This window comes from Pelodiscus sinensis, chromosome 3 (genome assembly GCF_052426305.1).
Source record: "Pelodiscus sinensis isolate ZL-2025 chromosome 3, ASM5242630v1, whole genome shotgun sequence".
Lineage (NCBI taxonomy): Eukaryota > Metazoa > Chordata > Testudines > Trionychidae > Pelodiscus > Pelodiscus sinensis.
In genome coordinates this window covers 77,996,456-78,015,845 of record NC_143054.1, presented here as the reverse complement: position 1 = coordinate 78,015,845, position 19,390 = coordinate 77,996,456, and the positions used below count along the sequence as shown (strand labels likewise).

At 42.8% G+C, this 19,390-nt stretch overlaps 1 protein-coding gene across 2 annotated transcripts in view; it reads left to right on the top strand.

The window, feature by feature from the left end:
* RTN4IP1 (reticulon 4 interacting protein 1) overlaps positions 1 to 19,390 on the top strand; it is a 33,269-nt gene that overhangs the window by 3,137 nt on the left and 10,742 nt on the right. For both annotated transcript variants that reach the window (XM_075923956.2, XM_014573686.3), the window contains exons 3-7: positions 146 to 214; positions 5,815 to 5,939; positions 13,658 to 13,706; positions 15,353 to 15,489; positions 16,856 to 17,039. In XM_075923956.2, the coding sequence (XP_075780071.2) occupies positions 146 to 214; positions 5,815 to 5,939; positions 13,658 to 13,706; positions 15,353 to 15,489; positions 16,856 to 17,039 (564 nt within the window). The remainder of the gene's footprint in view (positions 1 to 145; positions 215 to 5,814; positions 5,940 to 13,657; positions 13,707 to 15,352; positions 15,490 to 16,855; positions 17,040 to 19,390) is intronic.

Genomic DNA, 19,390 nt, shown 5'->3' with positions numbered 1-19,390 from the left:
TAGTGAAACTGATATTCTGTTTAATGAACCTCTGCTTATGACAGATCTGACGTTGTTCTGGAAGTTGGAAAATGACTTTTCTATAATATAAATACAATATTAAGGACATAATAAAACTTTAAATATGTTTTCCCTTTGGATTTAGGTATGGGCTGCAATTCCTCCCTGGAAGCAAGGCACTGTGTCAGAGTTTGTTGTAGCTAGTGGAAATGAGGTAACCATGCAAAAATTTTGATATAAAAACAAAAATTTCATCAGACTTTGTTTCTTCCACAATTTATTAAATTGCTGTTTCACAGTTTTAATATTGTATAGATTTATTTTAAAATATTGTTTATCCTTATGTAATCAAGATATTTTAAAACATGGAAAATTCAACAGCTGAGATTTAGTAAAGCTTATTTATTTTGCAGCCTTGTGCAAGGGAGATTAGAGAGGCTATCAAACTAAAAAACCCAATAATAGTGGGGGATTTCAACTATCCCCATATTGACTAGGTACACATCACCTCAGGATGGGATGCAGAGATAAAATTTATTGATACCTTAAATGACTACATCTTGGAGCAGCTGGTTCTGGAACCCACAAGGTGAGAGGCTATTCTTGAATTAGTCCTAAGTGGAGCACAGGATCTGGTTCAAGAGGTAAATATAACTGGACCGCTTGGAAATAGTGACATAGTAAAATAAAATTTAACATCCCAGTGGTGGGAAAAACACCTCACTAGCCCAACATTGTGGCATTTAATTTCAGAAAGGGGAACTACACAAAAATGAGGAGGTCAGTTAAATAGAAATTAGAAGGTACAGTACCTAAAGTAAAATCTCTGCAAGCTGCATGAAAACTTTTCCAAGACACCATAATACAGGCCCAACTTACTTTGCTTTTTAATTTGGGGTATGCAATTAAGAGAACCAAAAAAGTGCCACCGTGGCTTAACAACCAGGTAAAAGAAGCACTGAGAGATAAAAAGACTCCTTTTAAAAAGTTGAAGTCAAATCCTAGGCTGTGTCTAGACTACATGCCTCTGTCGGCAGAGGCATGTAGATTAGACACATAGGCAAAGTCAAATGAAGCCGCGATTTAAATGATCGCGGCTTCATTTAAATTTACATGGCTGCCATGCTGAGCCAACAAACAGCTGATCAGCTGTTTGTCCGCTCAGCGCGCTAGTCTCGACGCTCCCCTGCTGACATCAAAGCCCCGGCATCCTTGTGGGATGAGGTTTACCGGGGCTGCCGACAAAGGGCTTTGATGTCGGCAGGGGAGCGTCCAAAATAGCGCGCTGAGCCGACAAACAGCTGATCAGCTGTTTGTCGGCTCAGCGCGGCAGCCATGTAAATTTAAATGAATCATAGAATCATAGAATAATAGGACTGGAAGGGACCTCGAGAGTCATCGAGTCCAGCCCCCCGCCCTCAAGGCAGGATCAAGCTCCGTCTACACCATCCCTGACAGATGTCTATCTAACCTGTTCTTAAATATCTCCAGAGAGGGAGATTCCACCACCTCCCTTGGCAATATTTGACCACCCTGACAGTTAGGAATTTTTTCCTAATGTCCAATCTAAACCTCCCCTGCTGCACTTTAAACCCATTACTCCTTGTCCTGTCCTCAGAACCAAGAGGAACAAATTTTCGCCTTCCTCCTTGTGACACCCTTTTAGATATTTGAAAACCGCTATCATGTCCCCCCTTAATCTTCTTTTTTCCAAACTAAACAAGCCCAGTTCATGAAGCCTGGCTTCATAGGTCATGTTCTCTAAACCTTTAATCATTCTTGTCGCTCTTCTCTGTACCCTTTCCAATTTCTCCACATCTTTCTTGAAATGTGGCGCCCAGAACTGGACACAGTACTCCAGCTGAGGCCTAACTAGTGCAGAATAGAGCGGCAGAATGACTTCACGAGTTTTGCTTACAACACACCTGTTGATACAACCTAGAATCATATTTGCTTTTTTGGCAACAGCATCACACTGTTGACTCATATTCAACTTGTGGTCCACTATGACCCCTAGATCCCTTTCCGCCATGCTCCTTCCTAGACAGTCGCTTCCCATCTTGTATGTATGGAACTGATTGTTCCTTCCTAAGTGGAGCACTTTGCATTTCTCTTTATTAAACCTCATCCTGTTTACCTCTGACCATTTCTCTAACTTGCTAAGGTCATTTTGAATTATGTCCCTATCCTCCAAAGAAGTCGCAACCCCACCCAGTTTGGTATCATCTGCATGAAGCCGCGGTCATTTAAATTGCGGCTTCATTTGACTTTGCCAAAACAACAAATCTACATGGCTCCGTCGACGGAGTCATGTAGTTTAGACGTACCCCTAGAGAGGAAAATAGAAAGGAGCATAAACTTTGTCAAATTAAGGATAAAAATATAAGAAGAAAAGCCAAAAAGGAGTTTGAAGAACAGCTACTCAAAAAGTGTACAATGTTTAAATGTTTAAATATATCAGAAGCAGGAAGCTGGCTAAACCACCGATGGGGCCCTTGGACGATCGAGATGCTAAAGGAGCACTCAAATATGATAAAGTCATAGCGGAGAAGCTAAATGAATTCTTTGCTTCAGTCTTCATGGCTGAGGATATTGGAGAGATTCCTAAACATGAGCCATTCTTTTTAGGTGACAAATCTGAGGAATTGTCCCAGATTTAGGTGTCATTAGAGGAGGTTCTGGAACAAATTGATAAACAGTAACAAGTCACCGGGACCAGATGGTATTCACCCAAGAGTTCTGAAAGAACTCAAATGGGAAACTGTGGAACTATTAGCTATGATTTGAAACCTATCCTTTAAATTGCCTTCCATACCTAATGATTGGAAGATAGCTAACGTGATTCCAATATTTAAAAAAGGCTCTAAAGATGATCCTGGCAATTACAGACTGGTAAGTCTAACGTCAGTACTGGGCAAATTAGTTGAAACAATAGTAAAGAATAAAATTGTCAGACACATGGATTAATATTATTTGTTGGGGGAAAGTCAACATGGTTTCTGTAAAGGGAAATCATGCCTTGCTAATCTGCTAGGATATGTCTACACAGCAGGCTTCTTGCGCAAGAACTGTTTTGTGCAAGAATTCTTGCGAATAAGGTCTTGCGCAAGAGCGGGTCCACACTACCATGTGCCATGGCAGTGTGGATGCTCTCTTGCGCAAGAAAGTGCTGATGGCCATGTTAGCTAAAATGGCCATCAGCGCTTTCTTGCACAAGAGAGCATCCACACTGCGCAAGAAACCCCTGTTGCCCCTTCCACACTGCATTCTTGTACAAGAGGGCTTATTCCTCGTGTGGAAAGGAATAACTCTTGTGCAAGAAGCCCTCTGTTCCGATGCTTTACTATAAATTTACTTGTGCAAGAATGCGTGTGCAGTGTAGACGCTCCGCAAGTTTTTGCACAAGAACGGCTGTTCTTGCGCAAGAAGTCTGCAGTGTAGATGTAGCCCTAGAGATCTCTGAGAGGGGTGAACAAACATGTGGATAAGGGGAATCTAGTGGAGATAGATATACTTAGTTTTCCAAAAAGACTTTGTCAAGGTCCCTCACCAAAGGCTCTTAAGTAAGTTGTCATGGGATAGGAGGAAAGGTCCTTTCGTGCATTGATAACTGGTTAAAAGACAGGAAACAAAGGATAGGAATAAATGGTAAGTTTTCCGAGTGGAGAGAGCTAACTAGTGGGGTCCCCAAGCGTCTATCCTGGGACCAATCCTATTCAATTTATTTATAAATAATCTGGAGAAAGGGGTAAACAGTGAAGTGGAAAAATTTGCAGATGATACCAAACTGCTCAATAGTTAAGACCGAAGCAGTCTGTGAAGAGCTTCATAAAGATCTTACCAAACTAAGTGATTGGGCAACAAAATGGAAAATTTTACATTTAATGTTAATAAATGTAAAGTAATGCCCATTGGAAAAAAAATCTCAACTATACATACAATATGATGGGGACTAATTTGGGTACAACTACTCAAGAGAGATCTTTGAGTCATTGTGGATAGTTCTCTGAAAACATCCACTCAGTGTGCAGCGGCAGTCAAAAAAGCAAATAGAATGTTAGGAATCATTAAAAAAGGGATAGAGACTACGACAGAGAATATCTTATTGCCTCTATATAAAACCATGGTATGCCCACATCTTGAATATCTCATTCAGATGTGGCTGCCTCATCTCAAAAGAAAAAAAAAAGGCATTGGAAAAGATTCAGAAAAGGGCAACAAAAATGATGAGGGATTTGGAACGGGTCCCATATGAAGAGAGATTAAAAAGACTTGGACTTTTTAGTGTAGAAAAGAAGAGACTAAGGGGGGATATGATAGAGGTCTATAAAGTCGTGACTGGTATGGAAAAAGTGAATAAGGAAAATGTATTTACTTATTCCCGCAATAAAAGAACTAGGGGTCATGAAATGAAATTAAGTCAAAAATAAACAAAAGGAAGTTTTTCTTCACTCAGTGCACAGTCAACCTGTGGAACTCCTTGCTTGAGGATGCAGTGAAGGCTAGAACTTTAGCAGGGTTCAAAGAAGAGCTGGATGGATTCATGGAGGTTGGGTCCATCAATGGCTATTGGCCAGGATGGATAGGAATGGTGTCTAGCCATTCCTACCCTAGCCTCTTTTTCTTTGGATGCAGGTGACGGGAGGGATCACGTGAAGATTACCTGTTGTGATTGCTCACTCTGGGGCATCTGGTATTGGCCACTATTGGCAGACAGGATTCTGGGCTAGATGGCCCTTTGGTCTGACCCAGTATGGCCGTTCTTATGTGTATTCTACTTGATGGGTTGAGTTAATTTAGTGATTTAAATTCCCAATTGTAAAAGTAATTTAACAGGCAAGGAACATTTATTTCAATTTTAATTTTGTTTTATATTTGTATTTTTTAGTGATTTTTCACAAATGAAGGCTGATTCTCACTGATAATGAATACAGCAACTTGTTTTTCAGCTAAATCTAGCCTTCATAGTAATTATGGTACATATTAGGAGACTTCTCTATGTACATGTATGTTAAGCCACATATATACTTAAATACATTTATTCGGATTCTTAATTTTTTGCATTTTATTTTAACAAAAGTGAATGATACATAGCTGTGTAATTTGTGAGAGCTCTATTTGGATGGAAATGAGAATGTAGTTAAAATGCACTAAATCAGTATTAATATTCAGTAGCTGAACAAAACTACCTCATGCTGGATACATACAAAAATTAATTTCTAATGCAAATATAAAACATGTTTTAATTAGTTGGTGTATTAAACATTGTTATTATTAATTGAATGGATTGTTTCTGGTCAACATATCCTTCAAAATTCTAGAACTAGAGGATCTCATCCTTGCACAGTTAGCTTGTATTCATAGATTGGAAGAGCAAAACAAGCTTTTCCTCTTTTTCCAGCTTGAAGCTGTTTTATTAACTTTAAATGAACTAGCCATTATGCTGAATTAGTTCAGTAAACTGAAATAAGAAAATAGTCTCTAATCTTCTGCAGTCAGTGCTTTTTCATTCAAATGCCGAGTTATCAGTTCAGCAAACTCTAGTTCCAGGTTCTTAGATAGTGGCTTTACACAGTTCAATAGTATGACTCTTTTTGAAAGTTTTGCAGCATACATTTACTGCTTAATACTATTTCTATTTCATGTAAGTGATTGATTATAATAGACTGTAGAAAAGAGTCTTTTTAAATTAAGAGTGTATTTAATGTAAATAATTTGAATTTTTATTGAAATAAATATTTACAAATTACTTTAGTAAACCCTGGTCGTCCACAAATTAATTGTGATATAGACATTATTCCTCCTCTGCTTTAGGTCTCTCACAAGCCCAAGTCTCTTAGTCACACGGAAGCTGCTTCCTTACCCTTTGTCAGTCTAACAGCATGGTCTGCTATGAAGCAAATTGGGGGACTGAACCAAGATAATTGCAGTGGGAAACGGTAGGTAACTGATCCTACTGCTAATGTTTGCAATAAGTTTTGTGTGTTTAATTTTTGTGTAGTGAGCTCATTAAATATTTAAGATAGGTAAAATAAAAAATGACTGTGCGGCGTGAGGATGTTAAATATCGGTTAATTTACTAGTCGACTGACTAACTGATAAGCATTTGCTTATCTGATAGTAGACTAGTCCTTAACATCCTTAGTGCAGAATCATTCTTATATACACAAGTAGTAAAGGTTTTGAATTTTCTTTAGTATGATAAAGATACAGAGATGAAACCTATGACTGAAAGTTTACTTTCTTAATTCGGGTCCTGCAGTTTTATTTTTTAACTGGACTATTTGTCAGAATAATTTTAGTGGGGTTATTAGCTTAAATAAAGCTTATAGAATCAGATCATCTTATCACATCAAAACAATTGAGGTCTTCCTCATTTTCCTTCTGAACCGAAAGAAAATCCAATGTGGTCCTGATTCTGTAAACACACACATTCTTAACTCTGGTTATGTGATTAGTTTGTTAAAAACAGTGGAACTACTCATACGAAAAAAATGAAGAATGTGCATACATATTTGCGCAATCTTGACCTTTCTTTTTGTTACAAGTATCTGCTCTGCACTTTACCCAATACAGGGGTTACATTGACAATTTGCATGGAGTCCAAAGGCTTAGTTTTCATACAGTTGAACAGACTGTTTGCACCCTCACTGGTGGTAGGAATGTATGGGCTCAGCCAGAACACAGGGTCCTACATGCAGTGCTCCATCTTCATCTAAGTTGAGTTTTAGAAAAAGAGGAGGATAACTATTCGTTATCTTTACTTTATAGACAGCACAAGCTGTTGCGTCTTGCTGAAAGCAAGAAGGTGGAAGAGAGGAAAAGAATTCAGGACTAACATAAACCTGTAACTTGATAGTGGCAGGTGGAGGACAGAGAAGAAAAAAGTTTTCAAAAATTGGAGCAGATACTTTTCCCCATCATAATGAAATCTGCAGTTATTGTGGCCTTCTGCCCAGTTCTTGTATAAAACTGTAAACAACAAGCACTTAGAAATGTGGAAAAGAGTAAAAAACTTAGGAATGAAAAATAATCACCAGAACTATTATGCTGCAGCCAAAGTTTAGATTTAATGATATGATGGTAGAAATGTACTTATCTGACCTCCTGTCTCCATGCAATATTACTGTTTTATTAAAATGTATTTGAAAGGACATTGGATTTAATGAAAAGCTTTGGAAGATATTGAAGTAACTGGATATTGTGTGCCATGGTAAATTTCATCATGAAAATATTAGGCAAATGTTCGTTCTAAAGATCAACTATATTTTGAGAAAATAAATTATTCTTTGAAATTACTTCTGCTCTTGAAGATGTTGCTATTACCATAACAATCAGCAGAACTTTACATATCTTCCCCTTTATTTTTTTAAAATATTTAAGATAATTGTTGTTAATTTGTTGAATGTTAATGAGATTAATATTATTAAATAAGGTTTCTTTAGGTTAAAAATCATTAAAAATGCCCTACCTGGGTTACAAAAAATACCTAAAATTGAAAGCTCTTTTTTTTTTAAATTAAAAAAAAAGCTCTTTTACTTATACTTTTATTTTTGTATTTGCTTCATCTTAGTGAGTTTTCCACATCAAAAACAATTGAGGATCTGATTATATAAGCTTTATTTAAGCAAATAGCCTCACTAAAATTAACAGGACTATTTGTCAGAATAAAAGGTAACACTACAGGACCTGAATTAAGAAAGTAAACTTTCAGTCATATGTCTCATCTCTGTATCTTTACCATACTAACGAAAAAACAGTGAGTTTTACTTCCACATAATCAGTCACTGTTTACATATTCTGTTTATTGCTAATAATTACTTGTATACGCTTATGTTTTACACATTGTTTGATGAATAGTGTAAATTGTTTCCAGTGTTTATCATTTGGGTTGCAAACTGCATGTTGTGGTTAGCCCATGGGTTAGGGAATGAAAGTTTTTTGACAGATTATTTTGTTTCTGGAAATTTACTTAATGTTCTTTGCTTCGGGTGTAAGGAATATATATATTTCATATACAAGGAAGACCGGGCTCCCTCAGAGAATGACAGAGGCCTGGGTCACTTTAAGTTTAGAGGCCCTGACCCCCCAACATATCTAACTTCTCATCCACAGGGTCATACTAAAACCAAAAGAATACAGGCAGTCCCCGGGTTACGTACAAGATAGGGACTGTTACTTTGTTCTTAAGTTGAATCTGTATGTAAGTCGGAACTGGCGTTCAGATTCAGCCGCTGCTGAAACTGACCGCCAGTTCTGACCTACATACAGATTCAACTTAAGAACCCCAAGCTTCCCCAAGTCAGCTGCTGCTGAAACTGATCAGCGCTGATTCCAGGAAGCCTGGGGCAGAGCAACTCTGCCTTGGGCTTCCTGTAGTCAGCGCTGGTCAGTTTCAGCAGCGGCTGACTTGGGGACGCTTGGGGCAGAGCAGCTGGGGTGCTGCTGGGTTGCTCCAGTAGCACCACTCCTCGGCGCTACTGGACCAACCCAGCAGCACCCTAGCTGCTGTGCCCCAGGCGTCCTGATTCAGCCACTGCTGAAACTGACCAGCAGCGGCTGAATCAGGACCTGGGGCAGAGCAGCTGGGGTGCTGCCAGGTTGGTCCAGTAGTGCCCAGAGCGGCGCTGCAGGACCAATCGGCAGCGCCCCAGCTGCTCTGCTCCAGGGTCCAAAACAAAAGCCTGGTCTGCTGGGGGGGGGGGCACACTAGCCGCACCCCCCCCCCCAGCAGACCAGGGACACCGGGAGCAGAGCCGCAGCGGCAGCAGGGTGCCGCGCCTCTGAGGCTTTGCTCTGGCAAAGTCTCAGAAGCGCGGAACCCCCCGCGGCTGCGGCTTCAGTCCCGGTGCCTGTGGTCTGCTGGGGACGGTCCCCAGTAGACCACAGGCACAGGGACTGAAGCGGCAGCAGCGGCGGTTCCCCGCGCTTCTGAGGCTTTGCTCTGGCAAAGCCTCAGAAGCGCGGGGAACCGCCGCTGCTACCGCTTCAGTCCGGGTGCCTGTGGTCTGCTGGGGACCACAGGCACCTGGACTGAAGCGCCAGCAGCGGCGGGTTCCCGCGCTTCTGAGGCTTTGCTCTGGCAAAGCCACAGAAGCGCGGGAACCCGCCCGGTGCCCCTGGTCTGCTGGAGACGGTCTCCAGCAGACCAGGGGCACCAGAGCAGCTTACGAACGGGGCTTTCTCGCCCCGGAGCTCGCAGGTAGCAATCCGCTACCTCGACCTCCAGGGCGAGAAAGCCCCGTTCGTAAGTGCGGATCCGACATAAGTCGGATCTGCGTAAGTCGGGGACTGTCTGTATATGAAAATGAACACTTGAGATATTTATTAACAATTAAGTCATTATACCAATAGCATGTCTTTTTAAAACGTGACTTTAATTGTGAGTTTCCACTGCAAGCCAAACTCTTCATTTTAGGAATGCTTTTCTGTCTTCCTTGTATGCAAACTCGTTTATAATTGAAGAAAAGTCTAATTTGCGTGCAACATCAGTGTTAATGTTAAGCATTGTGAGCCCATCCAAACACTCTTGTCCCATTGTAGAATGATGATAGTTCTTTGCTTGTTTTAACACGTTAAATGTAATTTCACCTGATGCCATGGATGCAGGGAGATTGACAAAAATACATAATAGAATACATAATTAGGAAATACAGTTGACAAACTGAGATTTGAATATTTCTTGACGCATTCTTTTGACTTGCAGCTCAATTTAAAGTTAGTGGAATGTATACATTGAGATTCAGCACTTAGTTGTCTGAACTCCCAAAGGAATAGAAAAAAGGGTACAATTTGTTGCAGTGACTCAAATCAAGATGTAAGACCAGATTTGATGGAGTCAGTAATAACAAAAAACAAAAAAAAATTGACCTGATAGTTTCTTTCTGCATTAGATTGAGATGTTAGGCTGTGATTGGTAGAAAATTCAGATGACATGTCAATACCCTGTGCTACTGATTTGGACTCAGAAGGATTGCGTCCCACTGATCACAGATTGTTTGAATATATTTAAGAAGTCATTCGATGTTATCCTTCTTAACATCTAGTGTAGCATTGCATGCTTCCAGTACAAGGTTAGTAACGTGGATCATTTTTAGCAGATTCAGCTATATGGATGACATTAAAATGCATTTACATTTGGAAATATACTTCTGAATTGACTTAAGCTCAGGGTACATCTAGACTACATGCCTCTGTTGACAGAGGCATGTAGATTAGGCTACCAGGCATAGGAAAATGAAGCGGCGATTTAAATAATCGCCGCTTCATTTAAATTTACATGGCTGCTGCGCTGAGCCGACAAACAGCTGATCAGCTGTTTGTTGGCTCAGCGCGGCAGCCATGTAAATTTAAATGAAGCGGCGATTATTTAAATCGCCGCTTCATTTTCCTATGCCTGGTAGCCTAATCTACATGCCTCTGGCGACAGAGGCATATAGTCTAGACGTACCCCTAGTGTGAGCCTGTGCTGTCAGAGTAAATAATTCAAGCTCATTTAAAGCCTTTCTCATAGAGTCCAAATGGTGTGCAATTGGTTTAATGCCATCAATTTGTGCTGACAATCTCGTTGACATGCCATGAAGGGAAACGGGCAGATGCTGCTTCAGAATTTCCCACTTTTGAGGACTGCTACTGAAGAGGCTATGTAATTGCTGGATTGTTTCAAAGTACTGTATGTGATTGCTTCCTTAAATGATTCAGCGCAATCATCGCCAACAAGATTTAGTGTGTGGTTGCCACAACTGGAGAAAATACAATTTGGTTTTTGTTCAAGGACTGCTTGTACTTCGTTGTCCTTCCCAGCCATATTGTCATAGACTTGGCCAATACAGACTTCAAAATTTAATTTGAAGCCTGTCAGAATTTCTAATACATGAGTGGTGATTACTTTTTCAGGGTTTTTTTGTGAAATTACCGCACAAAATGAATCCTTCTTCAGTTGAAACTTTTGAACTTCTTGCAATTGTAACATCTCAAACAAACAAGGTTATCTGCTCTTTGAGCACAGTCTGGAGTTGCATCAATAATCATTGAAAAGTACTTCGTATGTTGTATCTCTTTAAGAACTGTTGTTTGCACAAAAGTCCCACACAGCTCAATAAACTCATTTTGTATTCTGGTAGACAGATAATGGACCTGTATGTATTTTCTGCTTTCTTGTGGACCCCATTCTGATAGGGCCTGAGGAAGACCCATGTATTCTAAAGTCTTTTTAGAATAAAAAGATAACTCTCATCAAAGCTGTTCCAAACTTTCACTGAAATAGTTTACTTTGGCCACAGTTCAAAAGATGAATTTTCAATCGTTTGGTTGTAGCTTTCTCCAAAAGCTTAGTAAGAAAATAGTAAATTTTAAGTTCGGAAGAAAACTGGCAAAGTGTTTGATGGCAAAAGTATGTGTCTGGTTTTTTTTTTAAACCAATATGTTGAATCCAACATCCAGACGGTATGCAGTACTACGATCTTGAATTGCAAAAGCATTTTTTTCATAGCATGGTGAGAGGATTTAAATTAGAAATAACCTTTGCTTGATGATACAAGTTGGACCTCCCTGGACGGGCACCCTCGGGACCTGAGCTGTCCCAGACCAGGGAATTGCCAGGGAAGGTCAAAGTTCCCCTGCCGGCTGCCCCACTGATGGCTCCTCTCCCTGCCCTCTTGCCGCCCCACTAACATTGACCTGGCCAAGGCTCCTTGCCTTGTTGCAAGGAGGTTCCTCCAGCCAGGGCTACCTGATCACCACCAGTCCTGCTACCTTTGGTGGTTGCTCAGGGTTTCCCAACACCAAGCCGCTTGTGGCCCTGCTGCTGTGGTCTGCCCGCTGCCAGTGAGGATTTCCAGGGGTTTGCTGGCCCTGCTGCCGGGGCTCTCCAGCCACCTGACCCCACTGACACCAGGATATCCCCGGTAGGGGTGGAGGCTCCTTGATGCCACTTGGCCCCACTGATGCTGGGGTTCCCTTGCTGGGGCCGGGACTCTCTGGCTACTGCTGGCCCCACTGCCGGGTTTCCCCAGCTGGAGCTCCTGAGCCACTGCCTGATCCTGCTGCTGCTGGGGATTTTCCAGTCAGGGCTCCCTAGCCATCCCAGCCCTGCTGCTGCCAGGTGAGTTTCGGGGGTCCCCGGCTGTCACGGATCCCACTGTCGGGCTCTCCAGCCACCTGACCTCACTGACACTGGGATTTCCTGGCAACAGGGAGACTCCCTAATGCTGCCTGGCCCTGCTGACACCAGGCTTTCCCTGCCTAGCTGCAGCTAGCCCAGCATGGACTCCGCAAACCCCATGTTCTCTTGGCTGACTCCTGCTCCTGGGGCTCTTTGGTCCATCAGCGTCCGTGGACCACCTCTTTAAACAAATATTTTCTCTTAAATTTACATTGACAATAGAGTGATAAAATGCATTTATTTTTGTAATCCTGTAACCACTGAAATTTACAGTGTTTACATGAGGTGGGAGGGGGGTGGCAGGCGGGAGCCAGTGCTTGTGAGGTGCTGGCTTTTAGGCCATCTCCTCGTGAGCACTGGCTCCTGCCTGTGCTCCCCTCCCCAATGCTGCTGCTGCCTCTCTATATGAGGCAGCAGCTTGGGGTGGGGGGGGAGGGAAAGGCAGCTCCATGGGAGCCAGTTTTCGGGGAAGCCAGCTTTTTAGCTGATACCTCATTAGCACTGGTCCCCGCCTGTGCTCCCCATGCTGCTGCCTCTGTGAGCAGGGGTGGAGGAGAGATAGAAAGCTGGCTCTCGGTATGTGCTGGCTCCTATCTCTCGCTTCACTCCGCTGTATCAGAGGCGGGGTGGGGGGAGGGAGGAGAGCCAGCTTAAAAGCCAATTCCCCATATGCACTGGCTCCTGCCTTCCCCCCTGCCTCTGATACAGAGGGACAGGGGACTGCATGTATCCGTTAGGATTAACTGATGAGCCCTGGCTCATCAGTTAATCTTGTAACCAGGTACGTGTTCACATCTCTAATTGACAATTGATTTTTCTGTTAAGTAAATATCACAGCACAAAGCCCTGTGCACATTTGGTGCAAGAAGTCCAAGTTTACGACGTGCTACACTTACTCAGTTCTTTTTGGGAGAAAGGGTGGATATAGTGTTTTCTCTAAGTTGTCTTTTGATTAAAATATATTATTGGCCTATGGTACCACCGCTGGTTATTGGAAAACTCATATGAGCAAGGCCAAGAGCTGTCTGTTTGTACTGGAAGATAGTAGTCTTGGCATAGAAGTCAACAGTGTTACCTCTCATTTTTAGTTATCTGAAAGGTTAACTGTTCAAAGCACCAATTTTGAAAGAGAAACAGCTGTTAATTTCACATAGCCTAGTATCTGAGATCTATAAGAAACAGGAAAGTAGAATATTATTAAAATTTTTGACTTTTATAACACTTTGGCACCTCCTCTAAAATATAACGATATGTATTTGTTATGGCTGCTGCAATGCTGGATTAATCATAGCCATAGTGTTCTAGCTACCACTTCTCTTTTACATTAATATTCCTCTCTGTGTTATTATACTCTCCCCTCACGTATAAAGATCATCAAGGAATCTTTGTGTATATTGGCTATTTCTTTAGTTTTGTTCATGTGGATTCTAACATGATGAAATTGTCTTGGTATGCAGTCAGTTTTAATCAACGGGAAATGTTCTTGATTTACAGAATATTAATCTTCGGCGCTTCAGGTGGAGTTGGTACCTTTGCTATCCAGGTGATGTATTACAATAAGCCCTATATTAGTCCTTATAAAAGTACCCTGTGATTAAGTTTGAGAAAGAGGATGTGGGGCAGTTTGTGGTGAATTAGCAAGCTATTGAAAGATCTCAGTGCAAGCCCGAAGATAAGAGAATTGTTTTGAGTTTTATCATTCCATCTACAGTAAAACCTGCGCTATCCGGAAAACTGTAGAAATTGTCAAATTTCTGACTCTGGGAAGAGCAAAAAAAAAGGAGGAGGAACTGGCCCTTTAAGTTCCGGGCCACTTCTCAGATGAGCGTGCAGCACGTACCTGGGGGAGGGGCAAATGTCAGCTGGAAGCAAGCAGCAAGCATCTCCGCTCCTGGCTCCCCCGGCAGGCCATCTCTGCATCCCACCCCCCCATACTAGGCCGTATCTTCCCCCCCCCCCCCAGTGGCTCGTGGCCCCCACTAGCAGGCCACATCCCAGCCCCCGCAAGGCTCCCGTGTCCAGAATTTTTAGGTTATCGGCACGCCCTAATTCCCAGGAGTGCCAGATAACACAGGTTTTACCGTATTTGGTTATCTCAGCCTAGAGGTTGGCAACCTCCGGCTCCAGAACTGCACGTGGCTCTTTGGCTGCCCCATTGCAGGCAGCATTTTCCTGAAAAAACCCTGAATTTCTGAAAAAACTAAAAGTCCAGCAGTGCGGCAAGGCTCAGGCAGGCTGCCTGCCTTCTGTGACCTTATGCCACTTGCGGAAGTGGCCCACTGCTAGTGCAGTCTGTGCACTCCCTGGGCAGAGGCAAGGCAGCTGTGTGCGCTGTCCCTGCCATCAGCACTGCACTCACAACTATGGCACAATTCTTTCCCTGACCCTGCATCCCACACTCCTGCCCCAGCCTAGAACTAAGGATGTTAAGGACTAGTCGACTAGCAAATGCTTATGGGACAATAGACTAGTCAATTTCCCCCCTCCTCCCCGGCTGCCTCTATCAGATTCTTATTGTATAGATTCTTATTGTTTATTTTTAGTATGTTAGAAAATGGTGAATGATATATTGCTTATTTACTAGATATTAAAATTTTTGCTTGGGATTTGTGATGAGCTGCATTAGAATAGTAACTGGGATTTAATTTAACATACAAAATAGCATATACATCTTATTTTTCTTAAATAAAACAAGTCTTTAGAGTTCATGACCTTTTCTGATGTATTTACAAAGCTTAAGGTCAAGAACTAGATTTCCCCCTTTCTTACCCCCCCACCCCTATCCTCTTTAGCTAGAAGAAGAGCCTTTAACTCAGTTTGTGATAGAGGGTGAGGGAGTCAGCATGCTTTTTTTTATTTAAACGTTAAAAGGCAACTTTACAACTTATCTGAATTTAGTACAAAATGTTTTTATTTTAAACAGGTTTACTTTTAAAAAGAAAAGCATTTTATTATTAAGAAAGTAAAAACATCTATTTGAATTACAAATCTGATTACAATATTTTTTAAAAAATCATTGATTTTTCTCCACCTTGCATTTTGTAAATTAGAAGCCAGGTGCATACTTAAGCAGTCAGCTCCCACTCTGTTGCAAATGTTTATTTGGAATCTGTTGATAATGAGATATTGGTGGTCTTGAGTGTTTTCTCTGTTTAAATAATTTTGAAGTCTTAATTTTTTTTTTTATAGTTAATGAAAGCTTGGGGTGGTCACGTGACAGCAGTTTGTTCTCAGGATGCCAGTACCCTGGTGAAAAAGCTTGGAGCAGATCATGTGATTGATTACAAATCTGGAGATGTAGCAGAGCAACTGAAAATGTTACCATTGTATGTACTAATATAGTTAAGTATTTATATAATACAGTATGGACTATGGGCTCGTCTATACTACGTTTTTCTTTTGAAAGAAGATATGCAGATTCAGTGCTATTTGCATATCTTCTTCCGATCGCTTTTTCGAAAAAGCAAGCCATCTAGATGTGGTCCTTTCAAACCTCCTCCCTCCCGTTTTTTGAAAGAACGCTGTAAACCTCATCTTTTGAGGAAGAAGGGTTCTTTCGAAAAAAGGTGGTTTTTGTTAGAACTGCTTCTAGACTGCTTGCTTTTTCAAAAAAACCTCTTTCAAAAAAGCACTCGGAAGACGATATGTAAATTTGCACCAAATTTGCATATCTCCTTTCGAAAGAAAAACGTAGTCTAGACGTGCCCATAGACAGCAAGCAGGCTCAGTTGCATGTACCTTTTGGGTTGCTCAAATGCTAAATTAATATGGACTAGCCTCTGGCATTTTGAGTCTTTCAGTCTGCAAAGCCTTGCTTTCTAAAGCAGGGCTACTCAACCTGTGGCCCATTTGTTTGTGGTTGGTGGCGTGGTTTGGCTTTACACAGGGCTCAACATGCAGCCCACGGTTGGGAGCCAAAACAAAAAAAATAGTCAATAGAATGGCCTTCTGTTGAGATGCGTTTTAGTAGTTAAATTCCTGGACTGTCATTGCTTATTAAAAGTGCTGTCATATGGGTGGAAATCAGGTAAATACTGCATTTTATTAATATCAGCAGAACTGATTTAAATGGGGCCTATGTGTTGTGTAGTCTTTCTTTAATCTTTGTATGAAAGATTGCCCATCAGTGTGAAAGAAGCTATTTGCACGTATATGCAATCACACTTAAGTTCCGTCCCTTGGCATGTGCTGTGAGTATCGTTGTGGCCCCCAGGGCTTCCAACATTGAGTAGCCCAGTTCTAAAGCAAGGTCCCTTCTTTCCCCTCTGTGAAGTGTCATAAATACCTGCTCTGCAGGATTAAGTCCAGAAAAATAGGTTAAATCAGTGGGGAAGAGAGACACTCATTTTAACCCAGCTCTGTAATGATTTCCATAACTATATCAGCTTCCCTTCAAGGATCTCAAAACACATAAACATTAATGAAAGACAAGGTGGATGAGGGAATATCATTTATTAGACCAATTTATGTTGGAAAGCTACACAGAGCTCTTCTTCAGACTTAATTGCTCTGTGCCTCAGTTTCCCTACCTGTAAAATGAACCGTGTTTGCATACCTCTCACAGGGTTTCAAAAGCTTATTTGGATACTGTTTTCAGTGTCCCTATAGCAGGCCTGAAAATAAGCTCTAAGTCCGTGGTCACCAACCCGTTGATCGCGATGTGCTTTCCAAACACATTTCCCCTGTTTCCAGGTTTGATTTCATCCTGGATAATGTTGGTGGAGCCACAGAAAATTGGTCTCCAAATTTCCTCAAGAAATGGTCAGGAGCCACATACGTTACCTTGGTTACACCCTTTCTACTGAATGTAGACAGACTTGGAGTAGCTGATGGCATGCTACAAACAGGAGTTACCATTGGAACCAAAGCTGTAAAGGTACAGTAACAAAATGGATACTTTAACTTTTTGTAATAAGGTCTTTAGATGTAGTCAGACTCCTGGTACAGATGGTTTTGTTTTTGTTTTTTTGCCTGATTCCTGTATGCTTCGTTAGGCTTGTTCATGCTCTCCCAGCTGTGTTGGGTTGGTGATAGTTGAGTGATACTGGTATCTTGTCTGGCTGGTGTGGGAGTGTTTTGAGTGCCTCTGAGTTGTGATTTTTTTTCATTCTATAGTAAAACTCCATTAGTCCGGCATCCAATGTTCCGGGACTCCTGATGGTCCGGCACCATCAGGAACCCAGAAGTGCTGGGGCAGCCGGACAGGCTTCCCCCATTCAGCTGCTGCTGAAACTGACCAGCAGCTGAATCGTGGACCCCTGGGGTAGAGCAGCTGGGGTCCTGCCGGGTTGGTCCCGCATCGCCGTCCTTTGGCGCTGCGGGACCAACCCGGCAGCACTCCAGCTGCTCTGCCCCAGGCGTCCCCAAGAGCAGCTGGGGTGCTGCCGGGTTGGTCCCGCAGCCCCGAGGGGCAGCGCTACGGGACCAACCGGGCAGTACCCCAGCTGCTTTGTCCCAGGCGTCCCCAACAGCAGCTGGAGTGCTGCTGGGTTGGTGCCATAGTGCCGCCCCTCGGCGCTGCGGGACCAACCCGACAGCACCAGCTGCTTTATTGCAGGCATCCCCGATTCAGCTGCTGCTGAAATTGACCAGCAGCAGCTGAATCAGGGACTCCTGGGGCAGAGCCTGACTATCGTAAGAGGGGGCTATGAGGGGCCTGGGGTGGCATCCCCTCCCACCCCACTCCAGACCCCTCATAGCCCCCCCTTCTGATAGTCCGGCATATCTGATAATCTGGCACCCCCTGGGTCCTAAAGGTGCCGGATTATCGGAAGTTTACTGTATTTTTTTATATTAATTCCTGTTGTTATGATCACAGTAAATGCAACAGATGAAATCCAGGCCCCATTGAAGTCAATGGGAGTTTGACTTGCATGGTTTAATGTGAGATCTTGAATCAAAATCCCTTTTTGTACCTTTTTCCCCTAGAAAAATTGATAGGAGTAAGTCCCCTATCTGTCAGCTTTTAAAATGAAGCTTTTAAAAATGGCACCACTTTTTTCAGCAAATCTTTCAGTTCTGTCTTTGCATGGTGTATCCAAGAATAAAAAGTTGCCTGCAGAATCTATATCCCTGTCAATGAAGTTGAGCTAGAGAAAGCTGACTTGACTGCAGAACCCACATTATATGTATAAGACTGCATATATTTGTGTGTGTATAATATAGTTTACTTTCTATATATATTTAATACTAGATTTACCTGGCATTGATCAGATCTTTCAGGGCAGAGGGTTGGAGGTGTGAGGGGGTTCAGGAGTCAGGTATGGGGGGGAGGGGCTCAGCAGAGGGGCTGGAGGAGTGTAAGAGTCAGGGTTGGTATGAGGAGGGTGTCAGGGCAGGAGGTTGTGTGGGAGTGCTGGAGTCAGGTTTGGAGGTGAGGAGGGGCTCAGAGCTGGGGCTCTGGGAGGTGCAGGAGCCAGAAGAGGCCACAGTGACCGGGTGTCAGGGAGTCAGGGCGATGTGCAGTGGGGGCCATGGTAGCTGGGTGGCAGGTCCTCAGGGCTGACCATGGCGGGGCCAAGCAGTAGGTCCTCAGGACTGGCTGCAGTGGGGCTGTGCTGGCCGGGGTAGGGGCTTGGCTCCTCGGGTCTGACTGCAGCAGGGAGGCTGTGCTAGCTTGTGAGGGGGCTGACTCCCCAAGGTTGGCCATGGCAGGGTCTGTGCTGTCCAGGCAGCAGGTGAGAAACTTACTTGCACCCCTACCCTCTGCTGGCCCAATGGAGTGTTAGCTGTCCCAGTCTGAACCTAGCCCTTTGCTGCCTCCTTGTGGTGTTACACAGTATCACGGTTGCTGCTCGCAGCTGTTTCCCTTTCCATGTTATGATAAACAATCCCATGCCAGGCACGTCCCATTGTCCTGGCACAACCAAACCCTGACTTTGCTTTAACGTATGATAAAAGGAAACTGCATATCAAATGTGGTGGTTACTGTTTGGGAGGAGTTCTTGAGCAGACAGACTCTCACTTAAACAGACTCACTCACTTAAACAGATAAACTCTCTCACATGTATAGTAGATAATTCAGTTAATTTAACAGTTGTGAATGACGTTAGACTGAAGCTTCAGAGATGGAAGGTGGCTGGCTCTTCATGGAGCGTGATGTGGAGCAGCAATGTTAACTTTTTTCACATCGCTCCCCTAATATGCCTCAACTCTGTGTCTGAGGTCGACTTGGTTCTTAGCCATGGCCACTGCCACTGTGTGACAGTGCATGAATATGCCTTTCTG